Genomic DNA, 21722 nt, shown 5'->3' on the forward strand with positions numbered 1-21722 from the left:
GATTAATATAATTTCTCAGTCACTACATCATTAATATTTTATGTATAAATAGAAATTCATAAAATGAATTTAAGTAGCAAACTATGTACTATAACATTTATTTACTACCAAGAAATTTGGACATTGTGTAGTGAGGAGTTGAGATTAAAATGTTTACAACCAAGAGAATTAATTGAAATTGATAACAGTTGTAGATGGCTACTATTATTGTTGTTAAACTTGCAAGTTGGAATACTTGGGCTTGATCTTTTGCACACAGAAAAGTTCACAAAAACTGCTTTTAATTGACTTTATAGTATTTCTTGGTAAATCGTGCAGTAGGTTGTTACAAAATTCATGTGAACTTTTATGTATACAAATGTCAGATCAAGTGCAGGTTTCATTAATTATATATATTTTAAACTTCCAACAATAAAAACAGAAGCCAAGAAATTAAATACAATAAAAAATGAAATATTTATTCATTTGGCTCAATAATGACATAGCTCACCATTCTTTTTAATAATAGCAATTCCCTGCATGCAGTTCATCAATACACTACAAGTAAATAGTTGTGTAAAAGGAATTAACATTACTCTTTTGGTTTGTGCAAAAACAAAAATTTATATCATGTTAAGTAATTGCACAACTTTGCCACTATGTTCATGGCTAAAAGGGACAGAGCCCAAGTTATATCTCTGATAGCTTTAGTGCAGCAGGAATTAAAAAAATAAGACTAGTCTGCATAAGCAAATACTACAAAAGTTGAGTTAAAAAAAAACCTTCCATGAATAAAGGGTTATATTGAGGCAACCATAGTTGGTAGAAAATGACCTAGGTTTGAATTTTTGACCAATGTACCCTACTGGAATGATAGAAAAAATATTATAACAAAGAAATCCACAAAACCCTTGTCTAACTTTTATTTTAGGAAATTATCCATTGAAAAGTCTAATGGATTCAAAAGTTTGGAGTTGTGATTAAAAATAAAAAGCAAAAGCATAAAGTAAAATAAATTGCCATGTCATCAACTTGAAAATAATTATCTTATGTATAAAATGCAGCAAATAAAATTGATCATATTTTTACATTATTTATATTTAAATAAGTTTTGGACATATTAGCAAAATACGAAGTATATGTTTTGACAGTAGGCAGTATGCAGTGTGTTTCCTTGAATCTAGAGAGACACCATATGACACTCAAATTGAATTAAAAATGGAAAAGGAAAAGTGCTTTTAAATAACTGCAAGCTATTCTGCTTGACATACTAGACATAGAGCAGGTTGAAATCACTGTACTACCACCATGTGACTTCTAACCAAGACTTGTGAAGAATGGATTGTGTAAAATAGAGCAGCATAGGCAATTAACATGCATTAGTGATAGTCTTCAAACTATTTATGTTTAATGAATGGTGCAGGATACATCCCTGTTGGAAGCTTGCAAAAGACACATATACTGTGGTACATATTTGATTTAATAGAAGTTGTTTATCAGGATATATATATATATATGTATGAGTATATATATATATATATGCAAATATGCCCCCACAGGATAAAATAACTATTTACATAACAGAGGGTGTGTTTAATTGACATAAAATGTCAGCTTTGCTGAGAGCAGAAGATGGCAAAGCAATACTGCAGCAGAAAGTGGAACAACTATTCTAAATGATGCTTTAGATATACTTTTCTAGAACAGATTTATTAGATTACTTTTTTTGGGAAAACATTTAACCAAAATTAAATATAGTGCTCTGGAACTTAGAATAAAATTTGCACTTGCTGAAACAGAATACTTTGCATAAAAATAATCCTTTAAAAATTAGAGGAGACTTTACAGGCACATAACTGTATAGATAAAAACAAATGTAGACTAAAACACTTTCAAAATTAAAGCCGGCTAGAAAATGGAAGTACCTGATATTATTGTTAGCATTTTTTTCTGGTTTTGAGCAAGAATTTCATCTCTTGGGCAAAGCTCTTGTCTGATTTTCAAGAAACTTGTGGAGTAGGAACACAGGACTGTTATATTCTTTTTTCTCAACCTAAAGCTCATTTACAAAAATAGTGATGTAGTATTATGAATAAACTATGAATTAGCGACCAGGGAAATCCACTAGAACAAATTTTGTAAAAATATGGCAGATATGGAAGTTAAAAATAGAGTAGATGCAAGTACTGTACTAAAAATGTTTGGTGTGGTTACAATGGATCACTTTGCACAACTATCCCTATGGTCTAGGTAGCCATTGAATTTCTCCTCAGCAGTGTCAGCTGGTAAAGAAAACAGTAACCTCTTGTCAGTGTTGATACCCTGACTCACAGAGTTGTAGTGACACTGTCTTATTATAGGCACTGACCATGAGTATTTGTTAAAACAGTCAGTTTGGCATAGACCTCCTCTGGGAGTTCAGTTGACACATTAAACTTTACCTTCTTAGGCTGTAAACAATTAATCACAAAGATAATTCTTTGTTTCTTTTTTTACTTTTGATTTTCCCTGACCTCTTTCCCTTTGCTTTCTTTTTCTGGTTTGTCCTTCTCAAATTTTTCTTTGTCTGGCTTTGTTACACTATCATAGGAAGGAGGAGAGGTGGTAGAGGAACTTCCATCTGTTTTTTCTGGGGTGGAGTTCCCATTTAATTTGTCAATAATCATGTCATCTTTTATAGGTAAGTCAATCCTCCCTTTGATTGCCTCTTTGTTATACTCATTTACTACCTTCTTTAACCTTTGCTTTAAAAGATAACACCTGAAATTACGCTGAATGATAGCAGCAGACACCTCCTCTTGTTTGCGTTTCAGAGTGGTTGTAATGGGCTCATAGGAGACTTTGGAGGGGTTTGACGCCATGAACCGATCTTCCATCTGAATTCGAAGGGCGTCCATCTCTCCACTCTCACCCAAAACACGCTTTGTAAAGGCAAATAAGATGTCAAGGCAGTGGATCCTGTCCCCACTGACCATGGGCAGGTCCATGGCAATGAGCTGGACTTTGTTCGGTTTTGCTATGAGAAGAGGAGGATCCAGGGCAGCTGCAAAATCAGAGAGCTTGGAGAACTCTATGAACTGGGTGGCGTCGGGATCAAACTTCTCCCAAACCTCGTAGAACATCTCAAAGTCGTCCTCACTCAGGGGCTCTGCGCTTTCCTCAGTAGCAACACTGAAGTTCTCCAGGATGACAGCAATGTACATGTTCACCACGACCAGAAATGATATGATGATGTAACTGACGAAAAAGAAAATCCCAACAGATGGGTTTCCACAGTCTCCCTTAACTGAGCTGCCAGGGTGAATTGCGTCAGGGTCACAGTCCGGTGGTGCACTGTTGAGGATAGGCGCTAGCAATCCATCCCAGCCAGCAGAGGTGGTAATCTGGAACAGGCAGATCATGCTGTTGCCAAAGGTCTCAAAGTTGAACATGTCATCAATTCCAGCTTCCTTTTTAACATAGGCAAAGTTGGACATTCCAAAGATGGCATAGATGAACATGACCAGGAAGAGCAGGAGGCCGATGTTAAACAGCGCAGGAAGGGACATCATCAAAGCAAAGAGCAGCGTGCGGATCCCCTTGGCCCCTTTGATCAGACGCAGGATTCGGCCAATCCTGGCAAGACGGATCACTCGGAACAAGGTAGGGGACACAAAATATTTCTCTATCAGCTCAGCCAGAAACATACCTATGGAAAAATACAGAAAACCACTAAACAGTGAGTATTTTAGGCTTATATGAATTGAAAACAATAAATTTGTTTAATGAAATAAAACTCATAAATTTGTTAGGAGTATAAATCTTTACTATTTGGATCCACTTCCTATTATTACCAATGAAAGATTATAGAGTTTAATTTGATAATTCTATAATGTCATAAACCAATATGGACTCTTGCAAAATACTATAAATTAAATAATCTCACACACTCGTGTGGCATTTTAAGATTACATACTCCCAATTACTATGAATAGTTATATATGAAATGTTTCAACAACAAACAAAGACTATTTCTGAAATCTTCAAATATATTGCTTTCTTTTTGAATACTGTCATTTTTGAATTAGTGGAGAATGACCAAGAGTGCTGAACTTTAGATCTGTACACATGATGATTCTCAGACCTAATTTCCATGTTACACAGGTGGTAGGCTGTGGGGGATTTTTTCAACAACTCTACTTCTCTGTAAATAAACCATTCTTACCTACGATGGAAAGAATCACTACCACAAAATCAAAGATGTTCCAACCTATGGTGAAGTAGTAGTATCTGAGGGAGATCAATTTCAGCACAAATTCTCCAGTGAACAAGATAATGAATACAAGGTTGATTCGGGACAAAACTAGAGTCATATATTTGCTCTGGTCATCAGTTTCTACCATCATAGTGACCATATTGAGACAGATAAGGATCATGATACTGATATCAAAAACTTGTCTGGTGACAAAATCAAAGACCATTCCTTGGAATTTGTTCTACAAAGAGAGAGAAAACGAGAAGGTTAATAGGCATATTTCATAAATAATGATCCACAAAAATGCAGATGAAGTCCTTCTGTATATGGCCCATGGGATGTGTACCCTTCTCACACTGCCTGAAACAAATCTGTTAAAAAAAGAGAAGGAAATGAAAAATGTCATATGACAGAAGCAAAGCATAATTGTTTTATTCAGATTCTATGGGAAGACAAAGCTGAATGACATAAATTGGTGGCAACTGACTGATAATGTGCATGGGCTTTGCTTGATTTTAATAACTGGTAATTTTTACAAAAAATATAACAACAATAAAGATTTACAAAGTAGGTTAATGTAGACAGACTTTTAGATGGATGAATATGCCAGTTGATTTATCAACACTTTAGGAATTTTGAATTTTGTTGTATTTCTGTCTGTCCATGACTCAAAATATCAGTCATTTTTTATTTAATTCTGCTTCTTCTAACAATAATACTTAAGTGGCATTCAGTAAAGTAGGTTTATTTCCTTTTGTGTATGCTGTCCTACTTTCTCCCTCCCCTCCCTTCCCTCCTGCCCCCGCCCCGCCACCCCGGCCCAGACTGCACCCTCTTAAAAATTATGCAAAGTGAAGTCATTTATAAGATTCATGAGACTTTGTCAAGTCCTAGTTCAGCAATTATAGGCTATGTGACTTTGGGTACAATATATATCTTCCTTGGGTCTTAGTTTCCTTGTTCCTTACCCATCTAAGAGGATAGATAATTTAGAATACAATTCTGTGGACATAATATACCATCTTTTTGTCTTTTCACTATAATGAAGCTCTACAGGGTATGCGTTCTGGATAAATCGTGTGTGTGTGTGTGTGTGTGTGTGTGTGTGTGTGTGTGTGTGTGTGCTGAAACCAACTATTTTGATGACACCCTTTCCTTTCTAAGCAGGTGAAAAACTGTTCTCTGTTACAACAATGGAGAGAACAAACGGCACAGAGGGAGGCCATGGATGTTGAATGGGACAAGAGGGGGGCCATGTAACAGATCAGAGCAGGCGAAACTGGGTGCACTGTTGGCAGCTGGAGCACGAGCTTGCTTTGGGAGCAGTTACCGGGAACTCTGACTTGGAACTTTTCAACTGACAAGTAAAGAACATTGCCTCATTTTTAAGAACTTAGTAATTCTCAGAGTGTAGTAATTGCAACTTGTGTTATACAATATGTACTTTACAATTAGATCATAGTATATATATTGGTGATATCACCTAATATGTTCTGAACCAGCACTGCCCAGTTTCATCATATGGAAATAGGGCTTTGGAATGTTCAAGGAGATGAGTAATTCTTACTGCAGGCCGAGGTATGGGTTTCTGAGGTTTCTTAGACCCAAGTTTCTTCATTGCATTGTAGTATTTTTTCTGTTCCTCTGTCATAAAGATGTCTTGACCTCCAAAGTAAAGACATAGTAGGAAACTGGTTACAATCCAGCCTGTTTTACAGCAATACTTTTACAAAAATATTTCTGAGTCTTTCCTTTAATCCTTCTTTTCAATTTTTAAATGGATCTTACCCTACTTCATATAGATTTATCCTGTGAAATTCTGAGTACCTTAACATTATGTAAAACCCATAATCTCATAAAACTGTGATTAGTACAGAATTCTAATTTGATAATATTACATTTAGAAGGAGGCTCAGGGGTCTCAAATATATTTTCATTAAAGAAAAAAATCATAGTCCATTTCAGTGTTGACAGCTTTATTTTTTTATTCAACACTTTTTGAGCACTTGCTGTAAGACAATGTATTCAGTATCAGAATTACGTAGATCTGTATCTATATGCATCTGTATGTAAACAAATAAAACAACCCATCACTTCAGAGATAGCAATAAACTCCAGGATTCAGAAACAGGCTTTATATATGGGAGTGGTTCAGATGTTAAAGAATCTGCCTGCAATGCAGGAGACCCAGGTTCAATCCCTGGGTTGGGAAGATTCCCCTGGAGAAGAGAATGGCTGCCCACCCCAGCATTCTTGGCTGGGAGATCCCATGGACAGAGGAGCCTGGCAGACTACAGTCCATACATTGTAAAGAATAGAACACGGCTGAGCGACTAACACCCTTAAGCTAGACCTTAGAGGATGATTAAGGGTTTGCTAGACAAAGCATTTTAGGAGGAAAAAAAAATATCCTGTGTAAAGTGATGGAAAAGAGCATACCTTGTTCAGAAAAGGGCAGAAAATCCATGTAGCTGTGTGTGTAGCAAGTGATAGTGTTAATGGTGGGTGGGTGGTTACTGAGGAGGAGGGAAGTGAATATAGAAAGTGTGTGGGAGAAGATGAAGCTGGAAGACTGGGTGGAGAGAATTCCTGAAAGGCTCTGTAAGCAAGGGTAAAGCATGCAGGTCCACTGGATGTTTTGAGGCAATATGGTCATATTTCTAAGTCAGAATGACACTATGCAGATCTGCAGAGGATGAACCTGGAGAGGAGCCACCAGTTAGAGGCTGGAATCCTCTGCGGCTGAACTGACCACATAGTGAATGGAAAAGAGTATAAAAATGACCTAAGTTGGTCATGACTATGAATGTCCTGGTTATTGGGATGTAAAAAAAACGGAATCTCAGAATGGGGAAAGGCGAGAGCTGAGGAATACTTATCTTCTTTTTCTGTTGGTTGAAGTTATCTATGATGACACCAATGAATAGATTCAGAGTGAAGAATGACCCAAAGATGATAAAGATGACAAAGTATAAGTACATATACAGATTTTCTTCATATACAGGCTGAAGTTTAACCTAAATAATATTGAAAATATTAAATAACATTTAAAAACACAATAAGTACTTGGGCTAAATTAAAAATTTGGTGAGTGTTGTTACCTTCTGTAGAGCTATTTTTTGCCTTGACATGACATATTGTTCTGCAAAAGCAGTTCTTTTTTTAAATTAGTATGACCTAGTATAATCTGCCTGCAATGCAGGAGACCTGGGTTCCATCTCTGTGTCAGGAAGATTTCCTGGAGAAGGGAATGGCTACCCACTCCATTATTCTTGCCCAGAGAATTCCAAGGAATGAGCAGTCTGGTGGGCTCTAGTCCATGGGGTTGCAAAGAGTCAGACATGACTGAGTGACAAACACTACTAGTATATTGAAAGTCTGTAATTTTTATGATTGTTCTTGAATCTGTTTTCCCATTGGGGCTTACCTGTACATATTCTTTAGAGTAAATAACAGTGGTATAAACAAGGCAAACATTTTGAACCTACTGTTTGTCTTACTATAATTTCTTTTTTTTTTTTTTTGCAGTTTTTTCAACTTGGGTTTGGAGTTGAAACCCAAGATAACTCCTTATCTTGGAGTTAAAGCTTTAATAACAGAATATCGACTTCTAAGAGGAAAATTCAGCATAAACAGATGTGTGCTCAGGAACTATTTTTATTCCTATTTTCTAAATTGAGTTTCCCTGAAACTTGCTTACTTTTATCATGATATTTTTGGAAGCTGCTTCACAGACTCTGATTTATCATACTCTCCAGGGATGGAGGAGACTAGTTCCTTCCTGTCTGAGCAGTTTTCCCAAACTTAAGAGTCTCGTTTACTGGACTGACCTGACTGACCTGTTATTAAATGTATAATAGACATATATGAACCAAAGTGTCATTTACATGGAAGTGAATTGGCTTAAAAAGAGAATCTCTACATGCAGTTGTCAATGTTCTGATGGCTTCTAATATAATATTCTGGGCCTTTCAGTTAAATTATCACAAATGTTCACTATGGAAAAGTCTAGTAACTATAAATAGTTATTTGAGTGATACTTACATCTCGTGAATCAACAGCTGCATACATAATGTCCATCCAGCCTTTAAATGTGGCCTGTTAAACAACATATATTTGAATTCTGCATAAAAACCTAATCCAACAGTATGCATTTTACCATATGAAAATATGATAGCTATTACAAATAATTTTTGTATAATATTTTGAAATACTCTACAAAGAGGCTTGAATTCTCTACAGTTGAAATTTCAATGAAACTGAAATCGAATAGGATTTTATTTCAAACTGGAACTTGTTTTGTCTTGGAAGGTATTCTGGTTTTTCCTGTGCTAACATTTAACTAGATGAATCTCAGTCTCAAATCACTTTCGGAAGCTAAGCTCTATCATTCAAACCTCTGGTGTGTTTACGCAATCAACTGTTTTGGTTAATTTCTTGATTAGTTAATATATTGTCAATTATGTCAAAATAATTAAATATTACACATTTAAAAATCCACACCAAAAGATTTGCATTTCCACACCTAATAGCTCTATACCCTGAAGATGTAGATACAGTTAATTATCTGGCTAATAGTCTATACCTTTAATTAATTACTACTATATATATTATTATTTTAATACACAAAATTGCTTCTTTGGCAATTATTGGTACAGAAAACTAAAAATGGTACTAACGCATTAACAATAATAGAATAAGAAAAAACAGGAAGCAGAAATATAAAACCATATTAAAACATACTAACAACTGAACACTGGGGAAAATACATTAAGATCACTGCAAAATATCTTCTTTACAGTCAAGCCAAGCTAATAGTACAGCTGTTAGAGCGCAGCTGTTAGAGCACAGCTGTTAGAGCGCAGCTGTTAGAGCACAGCTGTTATCATCAACTACTTTTGTGCTGTCAGATATTAATCACTCAAAGAACATCAGAGAGATGATTTACTTAAATCTTTTTCAAAACTCATACAGTAGGTACTTACCACTTGAAGCAGTGCAAGATAGCCAGCGCCAACATTATCAAAATTTACTTTCACATTTTTCCACCGAGCTTTCTTGCCAAGAGCCTGACAGTCACTCAAATTGTTAACTTCACTAACATCAAACATGTTACCCGTTGTAGTGTTTACACAGTGATAGAACTTGCCAGCAAACAAATTCACACCCATAATGCTAAAGATCAGCCAGAAGATGAGACACACCAACAGCACATTCATGATAGAGGGAATCGCTCCAACAAGGGCATTCACAACGACCTAGAAGAGGAGATAAGGATAAGGCAGCTTACAAATCGTTAAAATGGAAACCATTTCTCCCATTATATAGTTAACATAAAATGGGTGTTTAATTAGTTAAATAAAAATCTGGGTGGACAAGTTGTTTCTTCCAATATTTTCTAGAACATATTCAGTAAGGGAAAACAGACAGTGACACAACTAAAAAGCTAAAGGATTTAAGGAAAGCAAAATATTCCAAAGTATGAAAAGAAATAAACAAAAACCTGATAGAGTAAGATGGAGTCAGAAAATGTTTGTATGCTAGGGAAAAACAGAAAAAAATGTATTAAATACCAACAGAAGAAGTAGTCATCATTCAGCAATTCATTTTAATTTTCAAAGGTATTAATGAATAATTGGTGGTTTGAAAACATGGTTAAACAAACTCACTACAAAGAAACAAAGTAATGATAATGCCTTAAATCTGTGTCCCCAGATCAAGCTAACTTTTGATGATGATGAAGAATAGTATTAGGAATTTACAAGGTCATTTTTTCCCCTATTGATAATTCCTAATTTTTTAAAAAGTGAATTAAGATGGGAAATAAAATGGAATTTATCTCTGGACATAAAAGTACTGAACGTATTCCCATTATTATTGTTCCAAATCTCTTAATGGTTTACTTCAGGGCACTCATTACTTTACCAACCCAGGCCAACCTATTTGTTGAAGGAGAAGTTCCATCACCTTTCCTCTAATTGAATTCAGAAGAGATTAATATGTATTTTCAGATCTCTAGCAGTTTGTATGTTTTCTTATCTAATTAATCTGTTTTATCTAGTTAATTAATATTGTGACTATTTTGTTAAGCACTTATAAGTGAAACTATTATTTTTAAATACTGAAACATTATTTTAGAAATCAACACCAAAGAATTTTAAATTAATATCAAAACTTGAAATCCAAAATTATAAAAACTTCATATACTAGTTGAATCTTATTTCTTATAGAAATTGTCATGTATATTATACCAAAACCAGGTATTTTTTCTCTAAAATTTGTGTAATATGACCTCCCATAAATTTTCTTATCATCAAGTAAGTGCATGATACCTTTTACCATATTTTATAGCTAGAATATTAATTCTATCATATTATGAGAATTAAAAATGTTAATGTAGAATAATTTTCAGATTAGAGCAAATTTGGAAATTTTTAATTTTGTTCAGTTGCTGTCTGCCCTCAAAAATGAATTATTGATATGGAACCATGCAATTAGATGAAGGCTTAAATAATGCCAGTAATACTAAAAGACTGGTATGGAAAAAACTTGAAATTACATAATAATTTTTAAAAATTTTATCTTGTGTGTTTATTTATCAAGTAACAATGAAGTAAAATTATAATGTAACACTAAGCATTTCCTTGCTTACAGCACATCTGGAGAGTGGTTTCATTCTTCCTGGTGAGTGAATCTCAAAGTCAAGGCTGAAGTGTTTTTAGTGCTTCAACAAACCACTTCCTAACATAAAAGCCCTATGGCCTAGAAGAAATTCAATATCCATGTGCATTTGCAAGCTGGATTAAACAAAGCTGGCCTTAGTGCTAACTAGTATTTTGAGGGGTGTGGCAAGTAGATGTGAATATTGTGTACTTTATGTTTAGATGCATAAAATGTACACTAAGGAAGAGAGATGGAGGGGCAAATACAAGTGCTAATGGAAAAAGTGAACCTCATTCAGAATGCTCACTTAAAAGGGAGGTCTGTAAAACAAACCCCAGGGGTTGCCTGCAATGCTTAGTTAATTATCCTAACCCCTACTTAGGTTGCTTAGGATATGCAGATTTTGTCAGAGGCTACAATTTAGTGTTGTTTTCCTGCACAACAACTTTTTATTACCAGTATTAATGAAAGAAGTAAGGCACACAAAAACTTCATTACTAGTTATTTTTAAGAAATCCAACTACCTATTGAAAGGAAAAATATCTCCTCCTAAGATGAATGTCAGTAGTAAACAGTCATTATAAAATGTATAAGCAGTGAAAAGAAATAAACGGCAACACAGAGTTTGTAGTTGTGTGGAAACATCCTTGATCTGTTACCAGGAGACCTGGATTCTAGTTTTAGTACTGCCACAAAAAATTTTTTTTGAGAGTCTGTTTTAATTTCAGGAGGGTAGGCGTAGTGATCTTTAGGATTTCTGCTTTGAAATTGTATAATTCTATGAAATAAGTGTCAGAAGAGTGTGGCACCCCTCTGTCTCTAAATCATTACCTACATTTAATTTTAATATGAATCATGAGAGCTTTTATTCTTCTTACCCTCATGCCTTCAAACCGGGATAAAGCTCTCAGTGGTCTTAAAGCTCTTAATGTCCGTAGGGATTTGATGGCACCAAGTTCTGAGTAGCCAAGAGCATTGGCTACCAAGCTAACCAAAGAAACCTGAAGAAAAAACAAATATCAGTCAGTCCACCAGGAAATAAACTATTGACTAGAGGCATGAGATGTAATATCTCTTCTTTAGTGCCAATCAAACAAAGCTCTAGACAGCCCTTGGCAGCCTTCATTTTCTACACAGTAGCGTGCTCATTTTACCTTTCCAGTCTCATACTAATTGCTTTTCTTCCCAGTGAAACTGGAGTCCTTGCCCATTTATGTAAACATCCATAAGGCCCTCCAGTTAGATATTTTACCCATGGAGCCCTTTTCAGCCTGAACATGGACCACTGATGATTCGATATTTAATTCAAAAGTCATATCCTTCATAGATCTGTGTTTAACATCATTGATTAATAATCATATTTCATTTCCAAGTTTTGCAGTATCCTGGTTACGTGTATTGCAGGCACTGACCATACTTCCAGGTCGCATTAACTTTTTATGGACTGAAATGAAACATTCTTCTTTCAATGTTTCTAATAATACCTGGTTGAATATCTTTAGTCAGTATATGTTGGATAAATAAACAAAGAAGAAAATATTGCCTGCAAAAACATTTTATCAGACCACATGGTTTCATAACAATGAAGTTTTTTTTTAACCTAAACTATTGGATTTATGATTTAGAATACAATACCTCTCATTCAGAGTGATGATATATCTTTCTGATATTTACATAAATGTTGTATTACTTAAATATATGAAAGGTTAAAGAAGACATGTCTTTTTTCGGGAGGAAGAAGCACTATTTGCTCTGATTTTCTTTTAATAGGCTGGCTTAGTTGCTTAGTCATGTCTGACTCTTTGCGACCCCATGGACTATAGCCTGCCAGACTCCTCTGTCCATGGAGATTCTCCAGGCAAGGATACTAGAGTGGGTTTCCATGCCCTCCTCCAGGGAAGCCAGCATTTATTAAGTGTTGAACGTTTACTATATGCTAGGTTCTGTTCTGATTGTCTTATACCTATAAATCTCCAGAAGTATGTAGTATTACTTTTGCTTTTCACTGATAAAGAAGTTGAGTTTTTCCCACAACTCTCCACTTTAAAAAAAAAAAAAAAAAAAGAAGATATACAGAGTAGAAAGAGATGAAGTTAGAACCCAAGTGATTGGACTTCAAAATTGTATCTTAACCTTTTCCCTCCATTATCAGAAATTCATTCTTAATCTGAACCACAAAACTCAAGAAATGACTTGAATGATTATCTTCATTTCTTGTAAGGATTATATATAGCTAGTCCTTTTCTTGATACAGAGGAGAGAGGATAATTTATAAATCCACTGAATGGCCTCAGGACCATGGTGTAAAGGTGACGCCAAAACCAGAACTGAGACTTTAAGGCAGATGGAGCCACTATCCCCTTATTGTTAATATTGAACAGAAAAATAAATGACTTGAATGTTAGACTTGACTAGTGGCAGTATAATTTACTGAGCTATTAATTTCTGTCTAGTGTTCACTGCTACAGAAGACTGGGAAGATGGGGAAGGTTATTATTAGAGAACACACAGGCCTTCTACATTCTGGACTCATCTGCCTCAGGAAGCATTCACAACTTCTTTGAGTTTCTGCAGCTGCTTCTGAAGACTTATCTTCCCAACCAGGTCCTGAGACCTGGGCATTTAAAGGGAACATGAAAGTGTTAGTCGCTCAGTCTTGTCTGACTCTTTACGACCCCATGGACTATAGCCTGCTAGGCTCCTCTGTCCATGGAATTCTCCAGGCAAGAATACTACCATTTCCTTTTCTAGGGGATCTTCCTGACCCAGGGATCAAACCCAGGTCTTTTGCATTGGAGGCAGATTCTTTACCATCTTAGCCACCAGGGAGGCCCCATTTAAAGGGAAGTGACAGGAAATTTCTCATGACTGTGACATAAGGAAGCTCATGCTTTAAAAGGAAAGGAAAGATAATGGCTAGAACCAGGAGATTCTGGAAGGACAGCAAGTTGTGGCTTCAGAGCTGAGAGGCACTACTTGCATATAACAACCCCATCACACTGGGGTGGCTCTGCTGGACACTAGTGAACCCCCCTTTTTTATGCACCTGTCATTTTGTGTAGAATAAAAACTCACTTTATTGCATTAATTATTGTGAAAAACTAAATTGGACATGGCTGAGTGACTTCACTTTCACTTTTCACTTTCATGCACTGGAGAAGGAAATGGCAACCCACTCCAGTGTTCTTGCCTGGGGAATCCCAGGGATGGAGGAGCCTGGTGGGCTGCCATCTATGGGGTCGCACAGTCAGACATGACTGAAGTGACTTAGCAGCAGCAGCAAATATGGTTTAAACTCAATTTTGAAGTTAATTTTAAAGATTTGAAATAGTCTTAAAATTGGAAGATGATGCCTAATAATGATGCCTAATGCACCTAATATCGGTGCACGCGGGCATGCTCAGTCATGTCCAGCTCTCTGCAGCTCCATGGACTGTAGCCCACTGGGCTCCTCAGTTATATTGGTAAGGTGCTGTAAAACTTACAATGATCTTTTCCACTCATGAGCTGTGTCTCAGAGTAGTCAAATGATTAGTCCAAGAAAAGGTAGCAAGGGGCAAGAACATAAGTGGAATTTCTGTTTTCAGGTCCGGTGTGATTCCCACCTCAGCAACTTCATACTCAACCTTTCAATACAGTGTTTTAGTCGCTTATGCTCAACACAAAAGACATCCTTACTAAGGTATCCGAAGTGTAACAGAACCTCTTTACCAAAAACTGAATTTTAAACACAAATTTACATGACTCTAGGTACCTTACTATCCACAAAATATATGAAACTGTCTGTGCTAGACGCCTGGGGGTGGTTTAGTTGTCAGGCACACCTTCCACGTTCCAGTGGCAGTTGAGACTGGGAACGAAAGTAATAATACAGGAAAGAGTTGATGGTTCTGAAGAAGACCTTGGAAGTCCTGTGATTGTTTAATGAACCAAATGATATGACATTATTTCCCTTAAAAATGGCTAAAGATAATTTTTTAACTTCAGTATAAGCAGTTAAAAGATTAGAACCATAGGATCACCTCCATACATTGAAATGATACATTTCAGTGCAAAAGCTTGCTTGATTTTTAATGGAGAAATTTAGAAGTGTTTCTATTAAAACCAGAAATGAAAAAAAAATGCCAGCTACTAACATTATTTTTCCCCCAACGTTATTAACACTTTCTGTAAAAAGAAATAAGAGCTAAAACAGTTAGAAAAGTAAAAGTCATTATTTACAGATTTGTTAATGTTGACCTAAAAAAAATCAGAATAAAATGAAAACTACTCTAAACAATAATATAATTATTTTAGGTTCTAATATATTTTCCATATTAATTTTTTAAAGTTTGTATGTATCTTTTGAAACTGCACAAACCTTAAAATATTATAAAGAAAAAACAGTATAAGAATAATCTAAAATATTATTGTTTTAAGAAGAACAATCAGAAAGGACAAATTCCACCCAATATTAAAGCTAACTATAGGATCTTCAATAATTAAAGCTGTCATATAAATAAACAAAGAAGTAAATGAAACAAATCTAATTTGGACCCAAGGCATACTGGCATATCAAGTTTTAGCATATAGAAAATGGTAGTATTTTAAATGAGAGGTGAAAGAAACAAGGGGGACATTTTAAAATGTTTTAAAATGTCAAAATCATTTTGAGGACAATAGAACTGGAGCCTTACCTCACACCTTACACCAAAATAAGTTCTAGATTGATCAAAAATTAAAACATAAAAATGAATAATGAAACAAAACTCAAAAAATTTTGAGAAAAAAAGCATGAGAAAATGTTTTAATAATCTTAAAGCAAATGGTCTTTATAAGCATAAGAAAAGGCTGATATATTTGATTATTTGACTAAATCGATATGAAAACCTTTTTACATGGCAAAAAAAGCTCAAAAGACAAACGCCCAAGTCGGCAAATCAGTCATACCACGTGTGACAAAATAGTAAACTTAGTTAATGTAAAAAGAAGTCCTACTAATCAGTAACAACAAGGTCATTAACCATAACATACAAATTCCCTCTAAACTTTCATTTTAATATATTTGTTTGAACAGCACATTTATTTATACTCTGTATTGAAATTCAAATAGAAGGAAATCTAAAGAATACACAGAGAACGCACAAAGGGACAAGAAGGAAAAAGGTTTTAAAAAATTCCCGAGTTTAAAAAAAAAATAAAGTCCACTGGAATGATCACTTTCTCCACAGAGCAAAAGCAGCAGCAGAAACCCAAGTGCTTGCAGAAGTAAGTCAAATTTTTCTAGTGGGCTCTGAAAAGGTTCTGGACCTGGAGGCACCATGTTCTCCTAAAACAGGGGGTAATGCATGGCACTGAGAACAGAATTGATTCAAGTCTCTACATAGGGAAGCTGGGCATTCTTGACTGCCTTCATCCACTTCTCCCCAGCTCTGCTAGAGAGCATAGTGGAGTAATACTCCTTCGCGGCTTACAAAGTAAAATCTGTATTTGCTACAGAGGTCAGAACATAGCAGCAATAATCTGCATTGTGGTTGGATTTCCCTGTTAGACCACAAAAGCCTCTTTAATACATCATACAATGGAGGGTTTTCCATTAATACTATCATAGGGTTTAAACAGTCTGTGGTCTAACTGAGTATTTCCGAGAGCAGGCACCTAACGTTTCAGATTCCTGGGTGCGTATCTCCTCCCTTTCAGCCCAGAACAGTTCTGTTTATTGTCAGATACACAGCTTCTAAAAAGGGCTCAGTTGGTGGTGAGGGACAGGTACAAAGCATCCATGGAAGTGATGGCAGAGGGCTCTTGGCAAAGATGGGAGACTGGGGATAGTGGAGATGGCAGGATTCTTCAGCTGTGATGGGTAATGTAGGAGTGGAGTGAAGACCACCCAGTGTTTGAGCAATGAAGAGCAGTTCGTATGCATCATCAGTCAGGAATGAGAGCCCTTACACTTTTATATAAGGGGTGTTTGTAACTCAAGGCTGCTTTTTACTTTGGACATTTTTCTACTTTTATCATAGGTTTTTGCAGTTTATTTGTCTATAGCTTTATACATGACTCGGAAATTCAGAGGAGGGCATGGCAACCCACTCCAGTATTCTTGTCTGGAGAATCTCCATAAACAGAGGAGCCTGGTGGGCCACAGTCCATGGGATTGCAAACAGTCAAACATGACTGAGTGACTAAGCACAGGAAATTCATAGTGCTCACCAGACATGTAAAGGCATCTCAGTAATGATGGTTTTGTTTATGGCAGAGGGAAACTGGAGATAACCTTAGTGCTCATTCCTGGAGAACGGATGAGTAAATTCTGGTGGTACATCACTGAACTGCACTGTGGAATATAGATACTATGGGTTCCATAGGAATTTCATTTAAATATTCCAGACACCATTTATTTTAATAAAATGAGGATTTTGAATCAGGTGATTTCTAAGTTTGCTTTCTTGCCTGGAATTCTATGATTCAGTAATTTCAAGACAATTAAAGCAATATAAAACAATATGTTATTCACGTTGGAAAGATAAATCGCGGTAACTTTACTAATGGATATATCATCTTTAATCAAGTACTCACTCTACTGGGAAAATACTTGAGTGCTGGTCTGATTGATAGCATGATTACTTATGGGGTATGTATTAATAATTGGGAATCTATCCTTAGGTTTAATTATCATTATTTCTAGGAAAATAAGAATTGTTTTTGACATTTAATATAATGAACATGTTATCGGGTTGGCCAAAAAGTTCATTCGGATTTTTCTATACAGAAAAAGTGAATGAACTTTCTGATTGAACTTTTTGGCCAACCCAATATATAATAAGTTAATAGGTAAGGAATTATCCTGTGTCTAATTTCTTAATTTACAAAATCGAGATCATAACAGTGGATGGCTCAGTGGTGATTGTGATGATTAAATGATTTAAGGCAAAGATTAGTCATTATTAATATTATACATGAGAACCATTATCTGCCTTCACTTTCATGCTCAGAATCTTAGCAGTGGTGAGCTGGTATAGTCTCTCACGGGAATGCTTTTAGAAAAAGAAAGAGCCATGTGGATCTTTCTAGGAAGCCATTGCTTGGTCCAGCTAGTCATTGTGGTGTTGGTATGGTGTTGAAGAGAAGGGTTCAGACCTCCAATTCATTTTTCAGTTGGTAATCTGGAGTAGAATTTGCTGATTGACTGTGAGGTGTAAAAGAGAGGGAGAGGCTGAAGATAGGACAGTTAGCGTAGCTTCATAAAAACACTACTACCAGAGTAAACAGGACATTCAGGAAGAAATGCATGATTGTAGGGTAAAAGTAATGATTGTACTCATCAGGAGGAGTATCAGGACGTATTATCTGGGAGGCAATTAGAAATGTGAATGGGGTTTAAGGAAAGACCAGAATTGTGCTGAAACTCATAGTCTTTTAAAACATGGAACACAGAATTTATGCTGTTAATAGGATTATTTCTTTAAACCTAGCCAGCAAAAACTTTTTCATATTAATACACTGATAATGGTGAAAGAATTAGATACTCCCCAAAAAGGAGCAAAGTGAGTCATCCCTACTAGGAGGCATTTGCAGAAAAAGCCAAAGCACATACTAGACTGTTTACATAGAACCATGTCTGAGAGACCAGAAATTGATATGAAATGACAGTAATTTATAGCTATCCAGTTCTTTCATCTCGAAGTTCTCTTAATTTAATCAAATCTTTCCACAAGAGCTGCAGGTAAAATTCATGGCGGGTATGTATTGGTAAGACATCTTATTGTTTTCATTCACCATTGCCGAAGCCTGCCATCTTCAGAGTGTAATGTGAGAACTGTTCGACTGGTGTAAACTTTTTGACCTTTAAATTTATCTTGGCTCTGTTGCAAAACACAGAACAAAGGAGTACAGTGCTAGACAGAGGTATCTCTGTTGCCTATAGCTGTGTGACATCTCTAAATTTCATTTTATAAACTTCATTTTATTAATAGCAAAGTAGAGGTAATATTAAGAATTACATCACAGGATTGTTGAGGATTAATAATATATTATTAAAGAGATACTGACAATGAGATTTGTAATGTAGGCGGTTAGGAAGCAGGGTCATTAGAGCCAGACTCCTTGGTTACAAAACCAGCTTAGCCTCTGTCTTAGTAGCGTTAGTCATTCAGTCGTGTCCAACTCTTGTAGCTGTAGCCACGTGGATATAGCCCGTGGACTGTAGCCCACCAGGCTCTTCTGTCCACTTCAGACAAGAATACTGGAGTGGGCAGCCATTCTCTTCTCCAGGGCATCTTCCTGACCCAGGAATCAAACCTGGGTCTCTTATATCTCAGGCAGATTTTTTACCATCTGAGCCACCAAGCCTCTTTCTTATTTACTGTGTTTACAACAACAACCTTTCTTTGCCTTAGTTTCCTCATCTGCAAAATGAGACTAATTTTGGTTTCTAACTTACAGAGTTTTGAAGAATTAGGTGAATTAACATACATAAAGTGATCTTAGCCACAGTTGTACATTAAATCAGCATTAAATCAGAGTTACCAATTTTCTCTATTGTTAGGTAAGGCTCTTAATCAGTGCTATTCTGACAGGAAGGGCTAGGCATTTATTGTGGCTACTAGTAGCAATAACAATTCTGGCTTCATTATTGAGGATGCTGATATGTCAAGAATAAATGTTAAGAACTAAGGTGGGGGTTACCAGATTCTAGATGTTGATAACAATTGAAAATACACATTAGATTCAGAAAATGTCCCTGTTCTGCTTTTGTTCACTTCATCAGAGCAGCCGATGAGGATTCTAAGGAGCACTTGAGCAAGCAGGATGTCTGAGTAGCAGATATCAAGCATCCATTTCAGCCACATCAGCAACCTGTGCTGTCTGTAAAGTGGAAATTACTTGTGGGCAATAAATATTTTATGATAGTTGAATCTTTACCTGGAGTGTGTTTTGGACACTTAGCAGCTTAGAATAATTTAGAACCAAATTTGAAGTTGTCAGGATAGATGCCCAGTGTATTTTCTTAGGATGAAATTTATGCAAAAATCTATAAGGAGTATAAGAAATGTGATTTTTTCCCCCATAAACTATGATCAATTTAATACATGTTCAGTTCATTCTGTGGATAATCATAGCATCTAAAATATAGCTTGTATAGTTATAATACAGGATAGTTTGGTTTTCATATCTTTTGGTCTTTGGATAGGACAAAAAAGTATACAGAATCAGAAAAAGTGGTCCATCGAGTATGCCATTCTGTCAAAGAAAGACATGGTTTAAGCTGTCCGACTTGATTCCAACCAGAATTATCATACTTGCTGTCTCTGTCTCCTCACCTCCATTCTTTCCTCAATTTTCCCAATGTTTCTAGTACTCTATTCTAGTACTTTCATGAGACAGCTCTTAACCATGACACCAATGATATCCATTCTGCCAAAACTAACGTCATTTCTCAGTACCCATGTCACTTGCCTTCCTTGCAGCCTTTGACTAAATTGATCCTCTGGACTTCTATGATACCATGTATATTCTGTTTTCCTTTTTCTTCTAATTGCTACTTCTCAATCTAGTTTACTGGATTTTTTGTGTTAATTTTTTTTTTTGGTAAAAATACCTTGTTTTTTTGTGTAACTTCTAAAAGTTGAAGTGTCCCTAGAGTCTGGTCTGGGCTCTTGTGTTTATCATGTTGCATTCTCTGCCTAGGTGAGCTAATCCAGTTGCTTCATGACTTCAAAAACCATCTATTTCCTGATGACTTCTCAATTCATAATCAGGTGTTAACTTCCCCTCGATCCCAAGACTTGTGTAAACCTCACCGCATACTCTTCAATGTCTAATTGGCATCTCAAACTTAGTACATCCCTCTTCCATCTACCATCTGCTTGTCCTGTCAAGCCTGTTTTCTGATCTTCCTGATTCCAGTTAATGGTTTCATCTTCTACCCATTTGTTAAGATTGAAAAAAACCTTTTTTGAATCTTTTTCTTCATTCTTTATATCCAGTTCATCAGTAAGTGTTAACCACATTAGTCTAAGACATAATCTTCTCTTTCCTAGACCATTAACACAGTTCCCTCATTGGTCTCCCTGGTTTGACATTTTTGCTGTTCCTTCTCCATAGGCAGATGTGATAATTTAAGAACAGTAGGACAGATCCATGCTCACCACCCCTCCCTTGAGTTTCCCATTGTATCTGTCATCAGTGTACATTAAATTACATTCTCGGCTTTTGGGCTATGATGTAGTATTGGAGCTTCACAGGTGGCTCAGTGGTAAAGAATCCATCTGCCAGTGCAGGAGACACAAAAGACACAGGTTCGATCCCTGGGTTGGGAAGATCCGCTGGAGCAGGAAAAGGTAACCTGCTCCAGTATTCTTGCCTGAAAAAGTCCATGAACAGAGGAGCCAGGCGGGCTACAATCCATGGGGTTGCAAAGAGTTGGGCACAACTGAGCGACCAAGCACACATTAAATAACAGAAAACATGAACTTCTTACCAAGGCCCTTGGGTGCCTTTCTGAAGTCAGCATCTATTACTATTGCCTGTTTCATCACTCACAAGCACAACAGTTTTCTTTCTGTCTCTTGAGTGTCCTTGGCTCATACTTCAGGATCTTGAGATTGCTTTTTTCTATTCCCTCAGGTATTCAAATAACTGGCCCATTGTTATAGTCAATGTCTATGTACCACCCCCCCCCCAAAATTCATATGCTGAAACCTAGTCCCTAGTGTGAAGGTATTTGAGAGTCTCTGGGGGGATTAAGTCATGAAGGCAGAGCCCTCATGGGTGGGATTAGTGCCTTTACTTATAAAAGACACCCCAGAGAGCTTGTTTGCCCCTTCGTCCATGTGAAGACACGGTGAGAAGACTGCTGCCTATG

The 21722-nt window shown here is 36.2% G+C and overlaps 1 protein-coding gene across 1 annotated transcript in view; it reads right to left on the bottom strand.

The window, feature by feature from the left end:
- Positions 440 to 21722, bottom strand: part of SCN3A (sodium voltage-gated channel alpha subunit 3) — a 117126-nt gene continuing 95843 nt past the window's right edge. Inside the window, exons 22-28 of the mRNA XM_005676033.3 lie at positions 11755 to 11877; positions 9199 to 9471; positions 8258 to 8311; positions 7093 to 7230; positions 5781 to 5885; positions 4184 to 4454; positions 440 to 3667 (exon numbers count right to left, since the gene is read on the bottom strand). Of these exons, the coding sequence (XP_005676090.2) occupies positions 2472 to 3667; positions 4184 to 4454; positions 5781 to 5885; positions 7093 to 7230; positions 8258 to 8311; positions 9199 to 9471; positions 11755 to 11877 (2160 nt within the window). The 3' untranslated portion in view covers positions 440 to 2471. The remainder of the gene's footprint in view (positions 3668 to 4183; positions 4455 to 5780; positions 5886 to 7092; positions 7231 to 8257; positions 8312 to 9198; positions 9472 to 11754; positions 11878 to 21722) is intronic.

The sequence above is a fragment of the Capra hircus genome, chromosome 2 (assembly GCF_001704415.2).
Source record: "Capra hircus breed San Clemente chromosome 2, ASM170441v1, whole genome shotgun sequence".
NCBI classification, from domain to species: Eukaryota; Metazoa; Chordata; class Mammalia; order Artiodactyla; family Bovidae; genus Capra; species Capra hircus.